The sequence below is a fragment of the Pongo abelii genome, chromosome 1, assembly GCF_028885655.2.
Source record: "Pongo abelii isolate AG06213 chromosome 1, NHGRI_mPonAbe1-v2.0_pri, whole genome shotgun sequence".
In the NCBI taxonomy this organism is placed as follows: domain Eukaryota; kingdom Metazoa; phylum Chordata; class Mammalia; order Primates; family Hominidae; genus Pongo; species Pongo abelii.
In genome coordinates this window covers 14033406-14059580 of record NC_071985.2, presented here as the reverse complement: position 1 = coordinate 14059580, position 26175 = coordinate 14033406, and the positions used below count along the sequence as shown (strand labels likewise).

Genomic DNA, 26175 nt, shown 5'->3' with positions numbered 1-26175 from the left:
GCACTGTACTCACCTGTTTTCAGACTACAGTTGACCACAGGTAACTGAAACTGTGGAAAAGCAGGGAGTACTATATAAACAGTCCCAACTGCAATGCTTCTAAAAAATATCTACCAAACTAGGGCAGTCACATCAGGAAAATTTTAGTTTGAGGTACGCATATACTAATAAATATCTGTAGTACACAAAAATCCATATAATTATAGAGTTAAAGGGGTTATTAAAAACCTACAAAATACAGTTTATTCTATAAAATAAGCAGAAGCACCAACTTAAAAAATTAGCAAAGAAAAAAATACAGATTTATCACAGTGCCTTGCAAACAGCAGATGTTCCAGAAACATCTGCAGATTTAAAAATCAGATTTTTTGGTAAAAAGCTGAGTCTTTATTAAGATTCTTATCAAAATGATCTCCTTTAGCAGTACTTTAAACATACACTTCTACACATAGAAATATAACAAAGTATAATCAACAAACACTTTTACTACATTCTTCTAAACCCAGGATTTTTTTCTTCCATGTTTGTCTGTATGGTGCCACCAAAATTTCAGAACTCTGATCAATCAAGATTTTAGGCAAAAAGCTGAAATCTTTACTGTTTCTTAATACTTGAAATAGTCTCCAACAGCAGTAAGGCATACTTCAAATATATATTTTTATACACAAAAATACAACAAAGTATAATAAACACTTTTTACTATATTCATATAAGCCCCATTTTTTATTTTCCCCTTCCCTGTTCGTCTGCATACTGTGGCCAAATGTCAGTACGCTAAATGATTTTTTTTTTTTTTTTTAGACAGAGTCTCGCTCCGTCCCCCAAGCTGGCGTACAGTGGTACGATCTCAGCTCACTGCAACCTCTGCCTCCCGGATTCAAGAGATTCTCCTGCCTCATCCTCCTGAGTAGCTGGGATTACGGGCACATGCCACCACACCTGACTTCTTTGTATTTTTAGAAGAGACAGGGTTTCACTATGTTGGCCAGGCTGGTCTTGAAATCCCGATATCAAGTGATCTGCCCGCCCTGGCCTCCCAAAGTGCTGGGATTACAGGCGTGAACCACCGCACCTGGCCTGCTAAATGATTTTTTTAAAAAATTCATTGTACTTATTTAAATGAGACACTAATAGATTATGTTTATGTTTTTTAAGCCTCAGAAAAAAGATTCAATGCCAAAGATTATCTATAAAATCCAGGGATCCACTAGCAGTGCATAAATTACATTGTCAAATAATTCATCATTCCAAGTGACTAAAACAAACAAATGCTACTATCACATAAAATAGAACATACAATTTTTGGCCTTTTAAAACTTTAGTATTTTTCCACTCTTGCTTTTGCTTAAGAAATAAATACAACTCTCAGAATCTATAGCCAACATACAATCTATAAAACATGGACATAGCCCCAAGTTTACATTATCAAGTAATTCAGCAGACCTAAAAAGTACTTTGCTCTAGCTAAAAATTTTATCAATTTCCATGATGAGAGCAAGAAGGGTGGATCAAAGTATGATCTTTCTCTACAAATCTCTATCAGTAGGGTCTCTGAAAGAAGTGAATGCTATTTAATTAATAAATGCCAATGACTGTATTATTTAATATTTTGTCAATTAATTTCGATTCATACATATACACATACAAAGAGCAAATGATAAGAATCCATCAAGCTGAAATGCATCATAACCAAAAACAATTTTCTTACCCAGATTTTGCTTTTTCTTCCTCAGCTTCTACCTTTATGTTGAGGGATTCATCTATCCTAGTTGTGTCATCATCTTTGTCGTCCAGATTTTCATTTTCTTCTGGTTTTTTAATGTTAACTTCTTTTTCCTGATCAGAATGTGTAGGTATAGATTCTAATAAATTCTTTTTACTTCCCTAGAAAAAGATCAGAGGAAAGAAACCAACAAAAGTAAAAATTTTCAACCTATATCCATGGTTTATCTCTTAGCAACAGGAGGTATCAACCAATTCTAATATTAAAAGTTATAAATTACTTTTAAGAAACTCCTGCTACTTTAAAGCTCTAGACAAAAATAGCTAACAGCTATTTTGAAGTTATTATGATAAAAATTATACAAAAGTAGCACTTAATGAAGAAAATAAATAATAAATAATAATATTATACAATATATTGATTTTGGAACTTTATAGAGGATATGGAAAATATACCAAAGAAAGCAAAGGACAATTAACAATATCTGATTTACCAGAGAAGGCTTAATATTTTCTTTTCTTTCAATTTCATCCTCAATAGGCTTTTCTTCTTTTGGTATTATATTCTTCTCCTCCTCCATCTTTATTTCTTTGATCTCTGTTTCATTTTCCTCCTTAACTTTTACTTCTTTTACATTTTCACACTCCTTACATTGCTTGTTAACAACTTTCTCTGGCAATGCCATCTGAAATTCAATGTTGGCTGATCTACAGTACTCCTCAAAACCATATAAGTATCTGGAAACATGAAGAGAAATTACATTTGGTGAAAACACTTCAAAATATAACTATAGAGTTATTTTTAATGTGTATTCATTTCTTTTGTCTAAACTCTCAGATATTGAGCCATATTAACATTCTAATTTATTCTAGTTCTTTCTAATCTTTTCAATGCAAAAAAATTGGTCAAAAAATTCATTTAAAAAACTGTGCTCAGTCATAACAATAACAGCTATTAAAAGTATTAGTAATAGCATCTATTTTTTGCACATTTCTTATGTGTGAGGCTGGACTCCTTAGTAAATCTCATTTAGTCACTACAGTAATCCTGGGGCACGCAGCAGCATTCTTTTTTTTTTTTTTGAGATAGTCTTACTCTGTTGCCCAGGCTGAAGTGCAGTGGCGCAATCTCAGCTCACTGTAACCTCTGCCTCCTGGGTTCAAGCAATTCTCCTGCCTCAGCCTTCTGAGTAGCTGGGACTACAGGCGTGAGCCACTATGCCCAGGTAATTTTTATATTTTTAGCGGAGACAAGGTTTTGCCATGCTGGCCAGGCTGGTCTTGAACTCCTGACCTCGAGTGATCTGTCCGCCTCGGCCTCCCAAAGTGCTGGAATTACAGGCATGAGCCGCCGTGCCTGGCCAAGCATTCCATTTTACAAATGAAGAAACTGAGGCTTAGGAGAATAAATAACTGGCCCTAGGGCATAAACAGCTAATAATTGGCAGAACTAGGATTCAAATGTGGATTTACTTGACTTTAGAATATTAGCTTTTTAACTTCTATGAAGTACTTGACAAATGTACTTAGCCACAAAAACTTTCTTCACAGAATTTCTCATAGATCTAGTATTCATAGAATACACTTTAGAAAATACTATCATAGAATGACTACTCTAGTAAAATGTTCTGATTTCTTTAAAGAAATAATTAACCTCAGTTATAAGGTAAATTTCATCCTGCTTTCTAGGTAAAAATACTGAAGATAATCGTATCAATTATACTAACTTACTTTTTATAAGCACATTTAACATTGTATCCTGCAGCTGAATTTAAGACAGGGATTCCAAGATCTTGGTAGACTTGCTTCCAAACAGCTCCACTTTCAATCTAATGGACAAAGTGAAACAAAAACTCTCAAATTAAAAGGTGTTAATATAATAACATTTTGATAGACACAGTATATATGAGTATATTTTTATATTTATTGGTCCTAGTCTCAAAAGAATTTTTAAAAACTTGATAAATTCTAAATCTGGTTTAAAAATAAAGGTTTTAGTACTCTAACAAATATCAGAAAATTATAAATGTTGAAATATTAGGCCATTTGACTTTTTTTTTTTTTTTTTTTTTTTTTTGGAGACAGGATCTTATTCTATTGCCTAGGCTAAAGTGCAGCAACAGTGGTACAAACACAGCTCACTGCAGCCCTGAACTTCTGGGCTCAAGGGATCTTCCTGCCTCAGCAACCCAAGTAGCTGGGACTACAGACGCACACCACCACACCTGGCTAATTAAAAAATTTTTTTTGTAGAGATGGAGTCTCACCATGTTGCCCAGGCGGGTCTCAAACTCCTGGGCTCCAGCAATCTTCTGGCCTTAGCCTCCCAAAGTGCTGAGATTACAGGCATGAGTCACCATAACTGGCCCCATTTGACTTTTAAATAAACCCAGTTATGGAAAATGGAAAAATATTCAGGTTCTTAAATCAAAATTTTTAACAAAGAAATGGAGACAAACATTTTTAAAGGATTTATTATTTCACATAAAATATACAGGCTAATAAATGAAAGCAGTTCTACAGAAATTTGTAAAGTATTTTATTCCATAGAATATTCTCAATTGGATAAGTATTGTACATCACGTCAACCTTAAAATAATTTCTTCAGATCAGTTCAACAAACATTTCCTGCTTTAATCCCTTTATATTCTTAAAGGGATTAAGAATATAAAGAATATTAAGACAGATCCCTGCTCTTAAGGAGCATACTGTCTAATGAAAAAGAGACACAGGAAGGATTTCCACCAATATGGCTGTGCTGTGACTCAGATAAAAAAAGGAGGTTTATGAAAGTTGGACCAATTTAACAGTAATCAGAAAGCTGATATGAAAAAAATCTTTTTTTTTTTTTTTTTTTGAGACAGAGTCTCATTCTGTCACCCAGGCTGGAATGCAGTGCAGCGGTGCAATCTTGGCTCACTGTAATCTCTGCCTCCTGGGTTCAAGTGATTCTCGTGCCTCAGCCTGCCATGTAGCTGGGATTACAAGTGTGCGTCACCACGTCTGGCTGATTTTTGTATTCTTTGTAGAGATGAGGTTTTGCTATATTGGCCAGGCTGTTCTCCAACTCCTGGCCTAAAATGATCTACCCGCCTCGGCCTCCCAAAGTGTTGGGGTTGTAGGCATGAGCCACCATGCCTGGCCTAAAAAATCTTTAAAGTTTAAATTTTGTCTGAGGAGGCTAGCTGTACTTTCCACTTTATCTTCTTGTTAGGTTTTTACTGAAAAACTTTGTTTTGTTCTTTAGAAAAACAATTTCAGAGATGGCAGATACCTGAGAAAACATGTTACATGAAAAAGATGTTTCAGTTTGACTACAATACTCACATTATCAAATCCTCCAAGTTTGTGTACAAGTCTGAATAACTTAAAGAGATTCAAATTTCGATATCCAAGTACAGGTCGTTTGTTAATAGGTGTACCTGTTACAGAAAACACAAACTATATTAGATCCACACTACATTTTTAACTTAAAATTTCAAAAGATTCAAATAATACCAGAGTATTTATAGTATTTTATATATACACATATATATACACATATATATGTGTATATATATGAGAAATTATCTTGTTAATCAAAGACACGGTATCTACACATAAACAAGCCCACGGCCACTTTAAAATTTTTCACATAACCAGATTCTTGAAACGTTTTATTTTCATTCTACTTTCTTCCCTCTGCTGAGCAAGTAAATAAATACTAGACAACTGCTTCCCAATAAGAGTTACTTTTATGGCATTTTCTTTGTATTTTACCAATTTACTACTACTCTAAATAATGATTCTATAGTAAAGCTACATGTTTGTTTGTTTGTTTTCATGCTAACACAAGAAAATGCAACGCAAGGATGCTAAATCAAACCAACCATGGGAAAGTGGTAAAGGAGGTAACAGGGTAGGGGTACAATGCCTCATATGGCCATTTCTACAAAATATATGACTGGCTTAATCATATTTTTTCACTCTAGTATTAGATTTTATTCATTTTCTTTGCTTTTTCATTTGTCTTATACAAGAGCCTACGAAACAACATACTTCTTAGGCCAACCCTCCATTCATGTAAAGAAATAATACAAGAATCAAAGACATTTTATATTGAAAAAGAAAATATATTGTGTTAGGCGTTATCATTTATGAAAACAAAACATGACAAACAGAGTCAGTTTCTACTCATCAGCACTACAATCAGGGATTTAGAAAATGTTCAATTCCCAGAGTATTGTGGTGTTTCCAAACAGTAATCATTCATTTTGCCCTTCCCTTCCACCTAGAAAGCCTCTCCTTACTCCCTTACAAGCATGTTCCCAGAAAAGAAGAAAGTAGACTCTGACCAAGAAGATAAGCTAGAGAATAACAGTGTTGAGGTTACGGAAGGATTAGTTCATTACCCTAAGTTATTCTTCTTCCTTCAATCCCTCCATGGCCTTAGCAGCTTCTGGCAGATTAAATAAGCTGAGCCAAGGCTCACTTTGAGACTTTGTCACACTTCTTTCTCTATTTCTGGCTTAATTCCCATTTTGCTACTGTTCTTTAGGGACCCATGGATAGGTAAAGGGATTGGCAGGACAGGGTAATAAGTGCATTTATGTGTCCATAGCCACAATATCTGGCAAAATGCTTTCAAATTCCTCATTCTACTTGTTACGTGACAGGTGCTATGCTAGGTGCTGGTGATATCAGAGTCAAAAAGACAGCCATAATTACTGAAGACATAAAGTTCAGTAAACAAAATTCTATTCTTATTTTTAAGATACTAATTATCTGTCCAAAACTTACCACGTTAATGATAAATAAAAAATACTCACCTCTATCTTCCATAAATTTGTACAATTGCTGAAGAAAGTTCTCCCTTTCTTCTGGAAATGGTTCTATTTCTTCCTAATTTTAATCACAGAAGAATATTATTTTCTTCAATTAAGCATTTTAATAAAACAAGCAGATTTCTTGCCAACAGCGAAGACTAGTGTTCATTAAAATACCTCAAAGGCTTTTTACCTAATCAAAGTTACTCTTTTAACACTAAGCTGTTCAAAACCAGGTAAGTCTAGACATTTTATGTTTTATAGAGGAATATGTCTTAAAAAGTATCCCAATAGTTAGAATCCCCACAGTAAAAATTCCCATATGAGAAAAGGGACTAGCAAGATTGTTTGTGTTTTGTTTTGTTTTTTTACCATATCAGAGAGTTATTTTTTAAATCAGGATCACAGGCTCAAGAATACCTACTCTCAACTTATGCGAAACTGGGTCAGGGTTAAACATCAAAACTAATTATATTATTGCTCCTCAAGGTACTATAAAATTATGGGTCCCATTAGCTGTAACTGCAAGTATCCTTCATTTTATGCAGCCCCACTGTATATACTTGAAGCTTACATAATCAGTAAAGTGGGGAACAAATTTGATCTACAATACCTGAAGATTCAGACTTAGGGAAATCTTCAAGTAACAAAATAGTTCCCCAATTTATCAATTACAAGGGAAGGGACTAGCTTCTTGCTGCTGTGGCCGAGGGCTGTGGCAGCAGGGAGCTGGTCCTGAAGCAACCTGCAAGGAGCAGGGTAGTAGGTTAAGATTGACGAACTCACCAATTCAATGACTTTCATCCATTCAACAAACACTTGAGCACCTGTAAGTGTAGGCACTATGCTAGGTGCTGAATCAAATAAAAGAAAAAATAAGCTATGGAGCCTACCATTACAGAACATGATTAGGAGTAACTGCAGAGAAAATGATTCCAAATATACAGCTAGGCTTTACAGTTACTCTGGCTTAAATATACATATTTGTAACAGTAAAAGTTAGGATATTCAACTGGTAATCTAAATAAATAAAAACATAGCATTTTTCAATTTGGAAAATCATGTGCCTAATGCCACTGCTTTAGCGAGATTGTCTTTTTAATTTAAAAGCTAGTACAACAAAGAAAGGTAATTTTTTTTTAAAGCCCATGTTGATAAACTATTAGGTTTTCTAACTGGGCAGAGAAAAATAAATGACAACCATTAATTTGCTAATGACGAACCTGTATTTCTCAATTTAAACACACTCCATACATTCAGGTTTTGGTAAGGTGATCAAATACAAATCTAAGGACATCTATTTTCTAGATGTTATCTTAAATGATCCCATGGTACAATATTTAACTTTAATAAACAGCCCAATTTATTCCTATTCCAAAAACATTTAAGGTAAGCTTTTAACTCAAGAAAATGTTTACATTACACTACAGATTTGCTTTTACAAGAATACTTGTGAAAACACTAAGCACCAAAAGGTTTGGTAGCTATTTATCATTTGTTATATTTTACACATTATGACAGACACTTTAAGTATGAATACGAGTAAGACAGCATTCCTAACTTTAAGGAACTTACAAATTCGTGGGGAAGAAAAAATAGACAATAAATATAAATGACAAAAATATGTATAAGGAGCAGTAGTAGTTTTTTGTTTTGTTTTGTTTTGTTTTTGAGACAGAGTCTTGCTCTGTTGCCCAGGCTGGAGTGCAGTGGTGTCATCTCGGCTCACTGCAACCTCCGCTTCCTGGGTTCAAGCAATTCTGCTGCCTCAGCCTCCCTAATAGCTGGGATAACAGGCACCTGCCACCACGCCCAGCTAATTTTTTTTTTTTTTTTAGATGGAGTCTGGCTCTGTCACCCAGGCTGGAGTGCAGTGGCGTGATCTCAGCTCACTGCAAGCTCCGCCTCCCGGGTTGACACCATTCTCCTGCCTCAGCCTCCTGAGTAGCTGGGACTACAGGCGTCCGCCACCATGCCCGGCTAATTTTTTGGTGTTTTTAGTAAAGACAGGGTTTCACCGTGTTAGCCAGGATGGTCTCGATCTCCTGACCTCAGGTGATCTGCCCGCCTTGGCCTCCCAAAGTGCTGGGATTACAGGCATGAGCCACCGTGCCCAGCCACACCCAGCTAATTTTTGTATTTTTAGTATAGACGGGGTTTCACCATGTTGGCCAGACTGGTCTCAAACTCCTGACCTCAGGTGATCCGCTCGCATCAGCTTCCCAAAGTGCTGGGATTACAGGCATGACCCACCGTGCCTGGCCAGGAGCAGCAGTAGTTTAGACTAGCAAATGAACTGGTGCTTTCCTGAGGTGAGAGAGATGATGGTTCACAGGTTTCTCTTTAGAGAGATGGCACCTAAGTAGGGTTCTGAAAACTGAACAGGAATGTGCCATGCTGACTAAGGAAGGAGGGGAGGAAAAGATGGTGCCTACAGAGGTACTAGCATATGCAAAGGTGAGTAGCAGCAATATATGTAATCTGACATTGCTATAGCATAAAGTTCAAGGGGGAGGACATAGAAAGGGAAATGATGAGAAAAAATTGAGGCAGGAATTGGACTATAAAGGAGATTCTATATGAAAGCTTAACTTTTACAGTGACAAAAAGCTACTCAGGAGGTTTTTAGCAGCAAGGGAATGATTGCTCATTTTAGCAATTTAAATAGAAAGCAGTCGGGGAGAAGACTGAAGCAGGGAAATTTCTACATTACACACTGTCATTACAGATCACTATACCCTAAAACATAACCTCCAAAACAATCTCATTTCATTAATACTTTACTACAGTTAAAAGGCAGAATTTCATAACTTACCTAAAATATTACATACTGACCAATTAATTTACTAAACACATTAAATACATTTCATTATCAAATATAGTAGCCTTCACTATCTGTACCACTCATTAACTTTTATGAGGCTGTTCAGCAAACCATTAAAGAGTACCTTGTCACTGCCAGACCTAAAGCTCCAGTTAAAATAAAATCCAAAATTTGAGCTCTTTGATCCATATACAACCAGATGTCTTATTTATGATCTAATTAGAACCATCTACCCATTTGCCTTAGATAAAATGATTCAAGATTCTCTGAATCAAAGAGATATTGATCTTTACTTTTCTGCTTTTTTTTTTTTTTTTGAGACGGGGTCTCGCACTGTCACCCAGGCTGGAGAGCAATAGTGCGATCTCAGCTCACTGCAAGCTCCGCCTCCCGGGTTCAAGCGATTCTACTGCCTCAGCCTCTCGAGTAGCTGGGATTACAGGTGTCCACCACCACACCTGGCTAATTATTTTGTATTTTTAGTAAGAGACGGGGTTTCACCATGTTGGCCAAGCTGGCCTCGAACTCCTGACCTCATGATCTGCCCGCCTCGGCCTCACAAAGTGCTAGGATTACTCATCCCAGCATGAGCCACAGCACCCGGCCTGATTTTTCTTTTAAATATTAAATGAAAGATGTATTTTACACTTTCCTGGGTAAATCAATAAAATATGGAGATGTAAACATTTCATGAGGTGACAGCTGTCAACATGGTAATGAAAAACATTTTAAAGTATTAGGTAGGTAGGTTCTTTTTTTTTTTTTTTTTTTTTTTTAATAAGACAGGGTCTCACTCTGTCACCCAGGATGTAGGGCAGTGGTAAATTCACGGCTCATTGCAACCTCCACCTCCAGGGCTCAGGCCGTCCTCCCAACACAGCCTCCACAGTAGCTGGGGCTACAGGAGTGCACTGACATGCCCTGCCAATTATTTTTATTTTTATTTTTGTTGAGATGGGGTTTCACCATGTTGCCCAGTCTGGTCTCGAACTCCTGAGTTTAAGCGAGCCGCCTGCCTTGCCCTCCCAAAGTGCTACGATTATGGTCATGAGCCACCGTGCCTGGCCTAGGTAGAAACTTTTTTTTTTTTTTTTTTGAGACAGTCTCGCTCTGTCGCCCAGGCTGGAGTGCAGTGGTGCGATCTCGGCTCACTGCAAGCTCCGCCTCCCAGTTTCATGCCATTCTCCTGCCTCAGCCTCCGAGTAGCTGGGACTACAGGCGCCCACCATCACCCCCGGCTAATTTTTTGTATTTTTAGTAGAGACAGGGTTTCACCGTGTTAGCCAGGATGGTCTCGATCTCCTGACCTTGTGATCCGCCTGCCTCAGCCTCCCAAAGTGCTGGGATTACAGGCGTGAGCCACTGCGCCCAGCCTGGTGGATATTTTCTTAATCATCTCATAAAAAAAAGCATAGGAAGACTAAGACATGTTTTTGAGGTTATTAGGAAAATCAGACTTAATATTTTTAATTTCACAAGATCATACATCTAAAGTAACCAAGTAAACTATCTGATTATGAGTATTACAAATACAAGATTATGAAATATTTCTCATACTAAAAATACTTATGTGATTAATGACTTAATGCCAAATCCTAACCCACAAGGGAAACCCAACTGTGATTTATAATTTTAAAAGGTATCAACCGTTTTCACTTACCTCTTCTTCACTGCTATTATCCTCCTTTTCTTTTTCATCATCTTCCTCCTCCTCTTCTTCCTCTGCTTCACTGCTAGAGCTATCTTCTTTCAATTCAGTCTTCCAGTTAGCAGGAATAGTTCTACTTTTATGAAATTCAAGTGCCTGTTCAAAGGCTGGAAACAGACCACAAGGTACATGAACTGAAGAAATTAAGACAATTGTTTTCTCAAAAAGTATTAAACACAATAAAGAAATAAAAACTACTGTGCTAATACCACTGACATTTATTGTTTGCTATGTACCAGAAACTGTGTTAAGTGCTTTTAAATGTAGCAATATATTTAATCCTATCCATCCTATGCATTAGGTAGTCATTTTATAGATGGCAAAACTGCCACCATTGGAAGATTACTTAAGTTTAAATAAATAAAAGAAGAGCAGTTTTATTCTTTTAAACAAAGATTAAGCTTCGCTAGTAAAAACCTTTAATACAGGAAATCATGTAATATCTTTTTTTTTTTTTTTTTGAGACAGAGTCTTGCTCTGTCGCCTAGGCTAAAGTGCAGTGGTGTGATCTCAGCTCACTGCCAGCTCCGTCTCCCAGGTTCACACCATTCTCCTGCTTCAGCCTCCCGAGTAGCTGGGACTACAGGCGCCCGCCACCACACCTGGCTAATTTTTTGTATTTTTAGTAGAGACAGGGTTTCACCATTAGCCAGGATGGTATCGATCTCCTGACCTCGTGATCCACCCGCCTCGGCCTCCCAAAGTACTGGCATTACAGGCGTGAGCCACTGCGCCTGGCCGAAATCATGTAATATCTTATGCAACAAACAATTATCAAACAGTATTAATACCAGGCACAGAGCCATTAAAATAAATATACAATGCCTGAAAACTGACCACACATGATTTTTACATTTTCAGTTAAACTTCAATTAAAACTATGGTAACAATTACCTTTGACTAAAATTAGCTAGACACAATTATTCTCATTTTATAATATATGGGAATAAATTATATACCAAAAAATCTTGAAGATTTTAACCAATCTACATAGCATATTACTGAATTCAAGGAATAAGGGCAAAGAGAAGACAACTATTTACAGTGCCAAAAACTAAGTGACAGATGCAATTACCACATATTCCTCAAATAAAACTACTGGAGCCTTGTGGTTAAGGATGTACATTCATTAGTGAGAAATACCAAACCAAAATTACTTTGATTCCTCAGCCAGGTGTGATGGCTTATGCCTATAATCCCAGCACTTGGGAGGCCAAGGCAGGCGGACTGCCTGAGCTTAGGAGTTCGATACCAGCCTGGTCAATGGTGAAACTCTGTCTCTACTAAAAACACAAAAATTAGCCGGGCATAGCGGTGGGCACCTATAGTCCCGGCTACTTGGGAGACTGAGGCAGGACAATCGCTTGAACCCAGGAGGTGGAGGTTGCACCGAGATTGTACCACTGCACTGCAACCTGGGCGACAGAGCAAGACTCCATCTCAAAAAAACAAAACAAAACAAACAAACAAAAAAAAACAACACAAAGTTACTTTGATTCCTTTCTTCTACCATTCCCAGAAACTAATATTTTATTTACCAGGCAAAAGCTAGATTATAGTAACAGCTGACTACACAGTTCTCTCCCATTATTCTAGATTATTATGCCTGACTATAAGCTAAAAAAAAAAAAAAAAACAGAAAAAAAAAGGAAACTTATGGTTGGGCGCAGTGGCTCACGCCTGTAATCCTAGCACTTTGGGAGGCCGAGGCAGATGGACTGCCTGAGCTCAGGAGTTCAAGACCGGCCTGGGCAACACGGTGAAACCCCATCTCTATTAAAATAACAAAAAATTAGCCGGGCATGGCAGCGTGTGCCTGTAGTCCCAGTTACTCGGGAGGCTGAGGCAAGAGAATTGCTTGAACCCAGGAGGCAGAGGTTGCGGTGAGCCGAGATTGCGCCACTCCAGCCTGGGCAACGGAGCAAGACTCTGTCTCCAAAAAAAAAAAAAAAAAAGAAAAAAGAAAAGTAAACTTATAACACAGAAGACACATGGGTTTATAAAAATAAAGGTCACAAGGAACCAAATATAACCATAAGAACATAATTTAAAAAAATTTTTAAAGAGCGAAGAAAAATTTAATCTTCAAAAACACTTTAGCAGTTTTTACAGTACTTGTAATTTATTCCAAGATTATCCTTACCTTGTTTTAAAACAGCATCAGGCTTTGGTGCAGTGTCACTAGTAATTTCATGGACATCTTTTCTTGGAACTGAAGTACTATATATGTTTTTTAATTATAAGAGAAGAAAAAAACCCCAAAATATGACTGAGATTAATTAAGAATCCAGATGATTACATATCACAGAAAGATACTGAAAATCTGGGAATGTTGACATTTACAATAAAAGTGATTGCACACAGAGTAGCAAGTCAGAAATAACATACAAGACAGGATGTTAAAATACGTAATCATCTACAGAAGGATCCTACCATAAGAGCTATTTTATAAACACCAACGTGTTCCCAAACACCAGAGTCCCCTGCCCAAATGCAACACTGAAAACTTTTTTTGTTTTGTTTCGTTTTGTTTTTGAGACAGGGTCTCACTCTGTCATCCAGACTGGAGTGCAGTGGCACAATCTTGGCTCACCACCACCTCTACCTCCCAGGCTCAAGCGATTCTCCTGCCTCAACCTCCCGAGTAGCTGGGATTACAGGCACATGCCACTACCACCCGGCTAATTTTTGTGTTTTTAGTAGAGACAGGGTTTCACCATGTTGGACAGGCTGGTCTTGAACTCCTGACCTCAACTGATCCACCCACCTCGGTCTCCCAAAGTGCTGGGATTATAGGCATGAGCCACCACGCCCGGCCAAAAACGATTTATGGCAATATAATGATAAAATGTTTGGGGCCAGGCATGGTGATTCATGCCTGTAATCCCAACACTTTGGGAGGTCAAGGTGGGAGGACTGCTTCATGACAAAGTTCAAGACCAGGATGGGTAATATAGCGAGACCCAGTTTCCACAGACAAACTAAAAAAGTAAGCAAAGAATTAGCCAGGAGTGGTGGCATGTGCCTGTAGCCCCAGCTACTTGGGAGGCTGAGGCAGGGAGCTGACTGGAAACCCAGGGCAGGGTTACAGTGAGCCATGATTGTGCCACTGCACTCTAGCGTAGGCAAGAGAGCAAGATCCCATCTCTTAAAAAATAAAGGTTGAGCTGGGTGCAGTGGTTCACAACTGTAATCCCAGCACTTTGGGAAGCCAAGGCGAGTGGATCACCTGGGGTCAGGAGTTCAAGACCAGCCTGACCAACATGGTGAAACCCCATCTCTATTAAAAATACAAAAATTAGCTGGGCATGGTGGTGCATGCCTGTAGTCCCAGCTACTCGAGAGGCTGAGGAAGGAGAATCACTTGAACCTGGGAGGCGGAGGTTGCAGTGAGCTGAGATTGTGCCATTACACTCCAGCCTGGGCAACAAGAGTGAAACTCCATCTCAAAAAAAAGTAAATAAAATAAAATAAATAAACAAATAAATAAATAAAGGTTGGACACAGTGGCTCACAACTGTAATCCCAACACTTTGGGGGTCAAAGTGGGCAGATCACTTGAACTCAGGAGTTCAAGACCAGCCTGGGCAACATGGCAAAAAAAAAACCCTACAAAAATTTGCCGAACATGGTGGCACACACCTGTAGTTCTAGCTACTTGGGAGGCTGCCAGAATACTACAGCTGCCACACTGTACATCAGATCCTGTACATTTTCTTCATCTTACAAATAAAAGTTTGTGCCGTTCTACTAATGTCTTCCCATTTTCCTTACCCCCCAACAATATCAAGTCAGTATTCCATTTCTGTGCTCAAATTCCTCTAATTATCTCAATTTTGTTAAAGTTGGTTCTACATATTTTTTTGTTTTGTTCTGTTTTGTTTTGAGATGGAATCTTGTTCTTGTCACCCAGGCTGGAGTGCAATGGCATTATTTCTGCTCACTGCACCCTCCATCTCCCAGGTTCAAGCGATTCTTCTGCCTCAGCCTCCTGAGTAGCTGGGATTACAGGTGCCCACCACCATGCCTGGCTAATTTTTGTATTTTTAGTAGAGACGTAGTTTTGCCATGTTGGCCAGGCTGGTCTTGCACTCCTAACCTCATGATCCGCCTGCCTAGGCCTCCCAAAGTGCTGGGATTACAGGCGTGAGCCACTGCGCCCAGCCTACATACTGTTTTTGAAGCTAACTTTTCAGACTGGGTGCAGAGGCTCACGCCTGTAATCTCAGCATTTTGGGAGGCCAGGGCATATGGATCGCTTGAGCTGAGGAGCTCGAGACCAGCCTGGCCAACATGGTGAAACCTTATCACTACAAAAAAATACAAAAATAGCCAGGTGTAGTCCCAGCTACTCAAGAGAAGTTGAGGTGAAAGGATAACCTGAGCCCAAAGGGTCATGGCTGCAGTGAGCCGTGATCATGTCACTGCACTCCAGCCTGGGTGAAAAGAGTGAGACCCTCACCAAAAAAATGAAATAAAGTAAAATAAAACAATTAAAAATAAAAAATACCTTTCCCGAACTTGAAAATTCAAACACCAAATCTTAAAACATGATAACCTTTTTAAGGTATTTATACCCAATACAATTCTGTATAAAGTATCTGGCTTCTCTAGTCATATAATTCTTAAAGAAAAATTAACAAATCATTTTCTTAACACTTACCATCCATATACAAGTAACCCATTTTAATCCTCAGACTACTGCAAAAGTTGAGTATTATCCAACAGGTATCACTACAACCATTAGACATAACTAGTAGAAGTATCGGAAATTCCTAATTAGACCATCAAGAACAAACCCTAAGGAAATAATGTCAATAAATACATCAATAGGCCGGGCGCGATGGCTCATGCCTATAATCCCAGCACTTTGGGGGTCGAGGCGGGCAGATCATGAGATCAGGAGTTCGAGACCAACCTGGACAACATAGTGAATCCCCGTCTCTATTAAAAATATAAAAATTAGCCGGGTGTGGTGGCATGCACCTGTAGTCCCAGCTACTCAGGAGGCTGAGGCAGGAGAATAGCTTGCACCCAAGAGGCAGAGGTTGCAGTAAACCGAAATTGCACCACTGCACTCCAGCCTGGGTGACAGAGTGAGACTCTGTCTCAAAAAAACAAAAAAATCAATAAAGTATTAAATACATTAGATATGGCAAATTTGCCTCAAATAACCAGCTATTATGTGGACAAATGTTAACAAATTAGACAGTACTGAGTGTCTAGTTTGGAAAAGATTACCAAAATTGGTAAGGAAAAACATACTATAAGACTACAACACATTAAGATAATATGAAAAACAGTCACTCTTTGAAACATTCTGTATGATGAAAAATAAAAGCCTAAGGTAATTGGAAATAACTAATTAATCATTTAACATCCTAATTCAAAATAACAGCATATATTTATAAACTGGTTTTTCAAACCAAGTAAATTATACTTACAATTTTCCATCTTTGAAAGATCGAACAAGAATATTGTCCTTTTTTACAGCAATCTCATCACTACAATCAGGACAAACCACCTTTTAAGAAAAAGGGTGAAGCTATTATAACTAAAAGAACTCATAGATAGGTAAGTACCTACCATTTAAATCCTTTTAAAAAGTGTAAGCTTGAAGTTTAAAAATTAATTTTAGTTTGAAGGTAAACAGGTACACACACATGTGGGAGCACACACAAGTAATTTTAAATTGGTATCGTACATCCTTCCAGCTGCCTGGATAATCTAGATTTTTTTTTTGGCATAGGCACGGCATTGAAAGCAGAAGCACAGCTATGCCTAGGATGAAGCTGTGGACAAAGTTCTAGTCAGAAACAGAAAAAAGGTAGAGCTAGATCCTTAACTGAAAGGATATATCATGGCTAAGAGAAAAACAAGGGTCCAGAATTTCCAGAGCCTTGTAGGCCATATTAATTCTTAGGATAAAATCTAACATCTTTGTTGAAAGAATCTGAAACCAAAGAATGTCATAATAGATTTTCCTTTTAAAAATCTACTTTGGCTGCTATGAAGCAAATGGACCACGCAAAGGCGACTGTTCAAAGAAACTAGGCTATTGTGATCATCTGAGTGAGAGGTGGTGGCTTGGATGTAAAGTGGTGGCAATGGCAAATTAAAGGAATGAGAAATATCCAAGATAATTAGGGAAGTAGAAAGATGAACAAGAAGAGGACGCTTAGTTTTCTGCCTTGTACAAATAGGCAGATGACAGGGTTATTCACTGTGAAAGAAAAACAACAAAAAAGGGCCAAGTTTGTGCATGAGGGAAGGGATAATAAGAGGAGTTTTGGGACTACTAAGTTTTAGGTGGCTAAAAGACATCCAAATGAAGATAGTGAACAGAAAAATCAGGTCTAGAGCAAAGCGTAGAGGTCTGGACTCAAGGATATAAATTTGAGAGCCCACAGCCTAAATATTAGGGGTCTAAAACTTGGGGCTTGTGAGCCAAATCCACTCATTACTTTTCCCTGATGAGCTAAGGATTTCAAAAACTGCACATGTGATAGCTTTGGCCAGTGATGACACTGGTGTATGAGTAAGTGGGCTCACTGTCCAGTTCTGCCACAGAACGACAATATGCATTTTATCCCATTCACCCATGTATGTTATTTTCTTGGTCACTTTATCTCTTTGTTATCTGTGCAAAGTGAAGCTTTAAAAGGGGATGAGATCACCCTAAAGAAAATACAGCAATACATTCTGAATCCTGAATTACAGCTTGAAAGGGTGATTAGAAGAGGAGAACTTGGTGAAAAAAACTGAAAAGGAGAACTGCATGAGCCATGGAATCTAAGATTTCCCCCTCTTAAAATGAAATAGGAAAATAAGATAAAAAATTGAGACTCAGAGTAAGTCTTAATTAGGATTAAACAATACTACTTATATTAATAAGCTCAGCACAGTCCTAGTCAGGGTAAATACTCAGCGCATGGTAGTTATTTATAGTTCCTGGGACTATGTAGTTGTTGCCTTTTTCTTTTTCTTTTTTTTTTTTTTTTGAGACAAGGTCTCACTCTGTGCAGTGGCATGATCATGACTCAATGCAGCCTCAACCTCCCAGGGTTCAATCGATCCTCCCACCTCAGTCTCCCAAGTAGCTGGAACTATAGGCACAGGCCACCAGACCCAGTTAACTGTTTTCTTATGATGTTACTAAAACACTTTGAATTTACTCGATTTATAAAAATAACTTATAAATTAGAAACACAAATATTATTTGTGTGATTATATCAAGATTGGTCGATTTAGAACATAACTTTTCACTCTAGTTACCAAAAACTATCCATCCCTGTCCAATGGATCTCAATTTTGGGAGGGGATAACATACATCAATAATTCTAAGAATTTAAAAACAACAGTGAAATGGCTGACTAAACAGATTCCTATCCTTTCAATATTAAAAATCCTTAGATTTTTTATTTTCATCAAAGAAACTTTTTAGTGATTATGGTGTGAGAAGCTTAAATTAGTAACTCAAAACACTAATATTAAAAAATTTAATGTTCCTATTGAGAAAAAGACTTACAAAACAGGTGTGTGTGTGTGTGTGTGTGTGTGTGTGTGTGTGTGTGTGTGTGTGTGTGTGTGTGTGTGTGTGTGTGTGTGTGTGTGTGTGTGTGTGTGTGTGTGTGTGTGTGTGTGTGTGTGTGTGTGTGTGTGTGTGTGATGGGGTCTTGCTCTGTCACCTAGGCTGGAGTGCTGTGGCACGGTCTCAGCTCACTGCAACCTCCACCTCCCGTGTTCAAGCAATTCTCCTGCCTCAGCCTCCCAAGTAGCTGGGATTATAAGCGCCCGCCACCGTGCTCGGCTAATTTTTGTATTTTAGTAAAGATAGGGTTTCACCACGTTGGTCAGGCTGGTCTTGAACTCCTGACCTCAAGTGATCTGCCCACCTCGGCCTCCCAAAGTGCTGGGATTACAGGCGTGAGCCACCGCACCTGACCCACAAAATGGTTGTATAAAATATATATATATATATATATATATATTTTTTTTTTTTTGAGATAAAGTCTTGCTCTGTCACCCAGGCTGGAATGCAGTGGCGTGATCTCAGATTACTGCAGCCTCCGCCTCCCAGGTTCAAGCGATTCTCCTGCCTCAGCCTCCCGAGTAGCTGGGACTACAAGCACGCACCACCATGCCCTGCAAATTTTTGCATTTTTAGTAGAGAAGGGGTTTCACTATGTTGGCCAGGCTGGTCTTGAACTCCTGACCTCAGGTGATCTGCCTGCCTCAGCCTCCCAAAGTGCTGAGACTGCAGGTGTGAGCCACTGCAGCTGGCCTTAAAAAATACTTTCAAAAGAAACTCATAAAGACTCCTAGTGCTTCAGAAAGAAAGAAAGAATCGCATACACTGATGCTTTTTTTCAGCTTAATAATTAACCCAAAGTGTGGCAACTAACTTAACGCTGCTAATACTCAGTTTCCTTATCTCTAAATGGGGATAAATACTAATACCTATCTCATAATAGGTGTTAGCACACTCCTTGTACATATAGGTATCCACTAAATGTTGGATACACAGGAAGGTATAAAGGTATTATAAAATATTTATATTTATTAAAACAAATAATTGTCCTCATTTTTCACTATCATTACAAGAGCTGACATTTACTGCATACTCAATTTGTGCTGAACACTGAACTAAGCAGTGGAGATAAAGAAATAAAACATGTTGACTAAAAAGGGTAAATGGACATCACAAGTAGAAAACAGTAAAAACAAAGATAGTTCTATTGTTTCTTTTTCATTTGAGACCATGGTTACCTAGTTTAGCACAAAACCCACAAATATACAAAAGAGTTTATATATATTATGGACATAAGTTTTCATACAAATACATATAAACAAAGAATAGTGTTTTAATCCCATTTCTAAGTCTCTGCAATTGTTAGTCAATGAGCAGGAAAATAAGAGAAAGAGAATAAAGAGTTAGCAGATTCTCAACCACAAATTGTAGAGAAAAGTTTATTAATCATCACCGGGTGTGGTGGCTCACGCCTGTAATCCCACAACTTTGAGAGGCTGAGACGAGCAGATCACCTGAGGTCAGGAGTTGGAGACCAGCCTGACCAACATGGAGAAACCCTGTCTCTACTAAAAATACAAAATTAGCCGGGCATGGTGGCTTGTAATACCAGCTACTCGGGAGGCTGAGGAAGGAGGATCACTTGAACCTGGGAGGCGGAGTTGCAGTGAGCCGAGATCACACCATTGCACTCCAGCCTGGGCAACAAGGGCGAAACTCCATCTCAAAACAAAAAACAAAAAAAAAGAAAAAAGAAAAGTTTATTAATCATGAGAATAAAAAACCTCTACAGCAACTAAATGAGTCTATCCTTGTTAAATATTTTGAACAGAACTTGGTATATGATAAATGCATACCTAACAAATATGTGTTAGTCTTGAGAACACAAAAATTTTATTAAATGTCATTAACATAAGGGAAAAAAGCATCAGAGGAGAATTTGGCTAATTATTTTTAGTAAGGGAGTGAGAACATACAAAACAGAGACAGAGAATAATTTTGACCCATTCTGTCTCTCAATATTTGAGAACAAATTAGTTGTCAAACATGAGAATAGTACTTTCAAAGTGTCTTTTGTTTATCAGCGGATCTTCAGTTTATAGTTTATTAAATATGAAGTGAGGGGAGGACGTATTTGTAAAAGATGTGGGCTGGGCTCAGTAGCCCCCACCTGTAATCCCAGCACTCTGGGAAGCCAAGATGGGAGGGTCACTTGAATCCAGGAGTTCAAGACTAGCCTGGGCAGCATAGGGAGACCTCGTATTTACAAAGTATTTAAAAATTAGCCAGATGTGGTGGTCTCTACCTGTAGTGTGAGCTACTCAGGAGGCTGAGGTGGGAGAATTGTTGAGCCCAGGAGGTCAAGGCTGCAGCGAGCCAGGATCACACCACTGCACTCTAACCTGGGTAACGGAGTAAGCCTCTGTCTCCAGGAAAAAAAAAAAAAAAAAGTGGATCTCACTGTTTGATACAAATGACTCAATGGTCTTCAGGTAAAATCATCATAGGACAATTCAGACATATCAAAATTTTAAAGAGTTCAAGATAATTCTTTTTTTTTCTTTTTTTTTTTTTGAGAGGGAGTCTTGCTCTGTTGCCCACACTGGAGTGCAGTGGCACGATCTTGGCTCACTGCAACCTCCGCCTCCTGGGTTCAAGCTATTCTCCTGCCTCAGCCTCCTGAGTAGCTGGGATTACAGGCATGTGCCACCACAGCCAGCTAATTTTTTTGTATTTTTAGTAGAGACAGGGTTTTGCGCCCTGTTGGCCAGGCTGGTCTCGAACTCCTGACTTCAGGGGATTTGCCCACCTCAGCCTCCCAAAGTGCTAGGATTACAGGTGTGAGCCACCACACCCCAGCCAAGATAATTCTTAAGAGATACTGATTCTTAACTTCAGTCTCCTACTTGAAATTTAAAACCTTAAGCGATTTATCCAATTATATCCTGTCCAGAAAAAAATGCATTCTTATTGCCACAGAGTTAAATCTTCATTAAAGTATCATATATAGCTAATTATTAGTTGAACCTTTATTTGCTTTAAGAGCTACAAATTATTTTGTCTACCAAAAGATTACTTGAAAAGCAGCCTAGTTATGTCCGTGAAAGATATTAGTATATGTTCCCTTTGTAAAAGTCAAAGAAAATGGTCTATACATGGCCCTTTCAACTTGCTAAAGAAGCTAGTGGTTACGAAAAACAGAGAGATAAAAAGCTCAAAAGGCTTTCTGTCATGTCTTAACAGTTTGAAATACAAGAACTTGGGACAATCATGAGGATACTCCTGATAATAAATCTTGAGTACCTCCTCAGAATCACAAAAAGGCAACGTGAGAAAACAAGGGAAAAATGAAAAATATTCAACCTGGAATCTAAGGAATTGCAATCTTTTGGAGAGAAAAACATTAAAAAGTAGGTAGAATTAACAATCTACTGTAGAGAAAATTGAAGATTGGGGTAATGTATAATTGCAGTCATGATTATATAGGGAGTACCTAAAAGGCAAGATTAAGATCAAGGATGGAAACACCCTGATTCACTAAGTATGAGGAAAATGTCTAGTTATCCTTGTCAACCAGGAAAGATTCTGTTGTTCTTTTGCAATCTAGACCTACATGGACTTAGGAGCTTTAAAAGTTTGCATCATGAATTTTCTACCGAGAGAGAGAGAATTCAACTTCCACATAGCTAAACCTCTAAGATTATCAAGATTTTGCCTTTCCTGAATGACATCAAGAGTTCTTTGTACTGAAAGACAACGCTGAAAGTAAGCTTAGTGTGAACTAAATAATGCTAAAAACATTTCCTCATTTTGTACCTATGAAAAACATTAGTAAGAAAATTGTTTTCTTCATAAACTTATATAGTTTAAAATTAAACTCTTTTATACTGAAGCTACTCACCAATGCAGGAAACCACAGCGCTTTCTTTTTATCCAAACTAATGTAATCTACACATACAACTTTGCCTAGTAGCTCATCAATCTGTTTCCTATCATCCTCATCTTCATCACTGGAGGATGATGAAGACTCTTCCTCTGGTCTAGGGAGAGAAAAAAATAAAATATTTCCATTTATCCTCACAAAGAATAAGCATGCCAGTGATGAATATAGGTATTCCCAAACTCTTATTACATTTCCTAAGACCTGCAAAATGGCTAATTTAAATCTTAAATCATTTTCTAAATTTCTAAAAAATAACAGCAAGAGTTTATCACGAGAGGAAAGCACATCATTTTCCTAAAAATATTTCTGGTTTATTTAGTGCTACTGTAAAAAATTGAGGAGGAAAATCAGGACAAATAACTGGTTCCCAAATCCTCAAAAAGGTGAAGCCTCCATATTAAACATCCCAGTATTACACTAAAATATACACAATCCCAATCTCAAATTAAAGGAATTCTGGAGACAGTAATTCTGTATCTCCAGTACAAAGTTAATTTTAAAAGGTAGGAGAGCAGACCTTTATTAACTGAGGTTAGGTTGGGAAGAGGAGGCAATCTGAAAAGAGATCACCACTGCTATCCATAACAACAAATACACACGAATTAGGTATTCATAAAATGTCCAATAAGCCTCTTTTGTATGATGTTAAAAACTTTCAAAATTAAAAGAAAAACAGAAAATCCTTTCAGTAACATTAAATATTGGACTAGTAAATTAGAAAGATAACTGTCAGAAGAAAAAGGAAGTATCTGAAACCATCAACTTGATGTTTAAGGAAAGTGCAGTAAAAAGGAAAACAAAACAAAAAGCTATTCCAATTTGAATCTGATTCTAATAAAGAATCAGCACCCAAGAAAATGCCAAGGATGAGTAAAGAATAGGAAATGTTTGATGGACAACAACATATGTCCTTTTTAGAATGACTATTATTGAATACCTACAAAGATAAAAGTGTTTTTCAGATAGTTTGCAATGATCAGTTTCACTGACCAAAAAAGGAAAACTGACAGATTAAACTACTAAAAAACTTTAAACATGATTTACCTATTTAGTATACTATCTAGTATACTCTGAATTTGTCTTTGATGACTTTCCAAAAGTATGACAAAGTAACCATCATGCCTTTATATTTATATATTCCAATATAAATGTAAACAAAGTGAAAATTATTTTTTTCTTTTTTGAGATGGAGTCTAGCTCTGTCGCCAGGCTGGAGTGCAGTGGCACCACCTTGGCTCACTGCAACCTCCGCCTCCTGGGTTCAAGCAATTCTCCTGCCTCAGCCTCCTGAGTAGCTGGGATTACAGGTGCCTGCCACCACGCCCGGCTAATTTTTGTATTTTTGGTAGAGAAGGGGTTTCACCATGTTAGCCAGGATAGTCTCGATCTCCTGACCTCGTGACCCGCCCACCTCGCCTCCCAAAGTGCTGGGATTATAGGCGTGAGCCACCCCACCTGGCCAAAAAAGTAAAAACTATTAGAATAATATTAAGCTTTTTAAAGTGACATTGGAAATACCATCCCCTTGATTTCAATGATCAGTCAAATAACTTAAAAATTGTTCCCTGGCAGAAATAAAGCAAATCTTCAAAGCTTACTATTGAATAGAAGTATTGTACTTTGGCTGGGAGTATTGTACTCCCAGCACTTTGGGAGGCCAAGACGGGTGGATCACCTGAGGTCAGAAGTTCAAGACCAGCCTGGCCAAAACAGTGAAACCTCGTCTCTACTAAAAATACAAAAATTAGCCAGGCATGGTGGCGGGTGCCTGTAATCCCAGCTACTCTGGAGGCTGAGGCAGGAGAATTGCCTGAACCCGGGAGGGGGAGGTTGCAGTGAGCCGATATCGCGCCACTGCACTCCAGCCTGGGCGACAGAGTGAGACTCCGTCTCAAAAAAAAAAAAAAAAAAGATATATTGTACTTCAATGGCACTTAAAGAAGTTCAATCTCTACTTAGAAAGTAGGTAACAATAGGAAAACTCAACTACCTTTATATTAGTGGAGAATAAGACCCTACACATAGACACACAGCTTGGGACAGTAACGACAGTCCTCACAAGTCTGATTTCTACTTGATTTAGAAGAGCTTAAGAGTAGTGACTTTTTTTTTACCCTCTAATGACTACAGGATACAACCGAGCTTAAAATCATAATTACTGCTTTCTCAAAGTAGCCACAGAAGACTCATTCAGCTAGGGGTTTATGAACACTCTATTATCAGTAGCAGCTAGAAAGCTACAGTGTCAGAGATAACATATATCAAAATCTGTACAACATAGAGAAAATTGGGCTTTATTTGGCTAACAAAATTATCTGCATCATTGTAAAAATTGTAACTTTTCTTAAGACTTAACAAGTGTTAAGACTTCAGATTTCACAGTATATCAAAAAGAAAAACAAAACACCTTTGTTCAGCTAGCTGAAACATCTATCCACCTTACATATAAAATTGCAAGGTTCCTGTCTAAAATCATCCCCATTTTTAGACTAGATGCCCCTTCCCCCTCACCTACTCAAGACTTTGTTCCACCTTATTCAAATTTACAAACCCTGCCCATCTACCTCTTTTCATCTTGCTCTTCATTTCCACAGCATTCACTTTTATCATATCATATAATTTACTTATTTCTTATGTTTATTCCTTTTTTCCACACCAAGTATGTGAATCCAATGTTTAAGTCGCTATCTCCTCCCCTGAGAGAATGTAAGCTCTCAAGTTGAAGATTTTTTAAGTAATTTTTTTGTTTATTGATATATCTCAAGTACCTGAACAATGTTTGGCACAGTATAGATGCTAAATAAATACTTGTCCATAAAATAAAAAAGATGCAATTTTTTTATTATGGTATTTCTGATTTTTATTCTAAAATCACAAAATGTATACATCAGTGTAAACCATACTATTGCACATGAAGCTCCTTAACTTTTCCTTTTAGAGGAGCTTAGCCAGAAAACTGTTTACACAGGTACTCAATAAACTAATGAACTAAAATTAATGAGCATCCAAAATATTTTACAGGAGCAAAGACAGAGCAAGCAGCGAGCCTGCCTGATTTTTATTCATTTCTGACATTGTTATTTCTTTGATGACAAGGTATTTGTAGAGCCACAACAAAATAATGCACTGTCTCTATGAAATACAATCTGATGATGTCACTAGAAAGAAAGCTAATTACATGGAAATTTTTACCGTAATACTCTAACAGCCAATCACTTAAAGCTGATCACACTTCACTATTAACTCTAATTAGTTGTAAATCAAGAAAGACGAACTTTAGACAAGATATGGGCCAAGGAATACCAAATAATGATATAAATTGAGCTAGAAACAAGAGGCTCAACCTTTGACATGCAATTCTGATTATTTTTTATTTTAGGCAAATCAGTTTACTCAGTTTCAAACTTTGTAAATTGAAATGTTCTATTAGTATCTGGAAGACTGACAACGTAAATACCTTCTTAGAAACACACAGAACCTATGTACGCTTAACTATAAAAGGGTTTTAATTTTTTTCTCAATTTTTATCAAGGAGGAAATGAATCAAATTCTCATATTAAAATAAAGCAGCAAAATAAAAAGATCTTCTGGAATTAGTGATGATAGTTACACAATTTTATGAATATACTAAAAACCACTAAA

At 37.7% G+C, this 26175-nt stretch overlaps 1 protein-coding gene across 4 annotated transcripts in view; it reads right to left on the bottom strand.

Moving 5' to 3' along the window:
* The window catches only part of ARID4B (AT-rich interaction domain 4B), a 159684-nt gene that overhangs the window by 51586 nt on the left and 81923 nt on the right, over window positions 1-26175 (bottom strand). For all 4 annotated transcript variants that reach the window (XR_008527735.2, XM_009251794.4, XM_009251842.4 and 1 more), the window contains exons 8-16: window positions 22492-22630; window positions 16504-16583; window positions 13203-13279; window positions 11012-11166; window positions 6531-6603; window positions 5050-5144; window positions 3454-3551; window positions 2217-2460; window positions 1709-1884 (exon numbers count right to left, since the gene is read on the bottom strand). Coding sequence is in view for 3 of the 4 variants with exons in the window: in XM_009251794.4 (XP_009250069.1) it covers window positions 1709-1884; window positions 2217-2460; window positions 3454-3551; window positions 5050-5144; window positions 6531-6603; window positions 11012-11166; window positions 13203-13279; window positions 16504-16583; window positions 22492-22630 (1137 nt within the window). In the remaining variant the exon portion in view is untranslated. The remainder of the gene's footprint in view (window positions 1-1708; window positions 1885-2216; window positions 2461-3453; window positions 3552-5049; window positions 5145-6530; window positions 6604-11011; window positions 11167-13202; window positions 13280-16503; window positions 16584-22491; window positions 22631-26175) is intronic.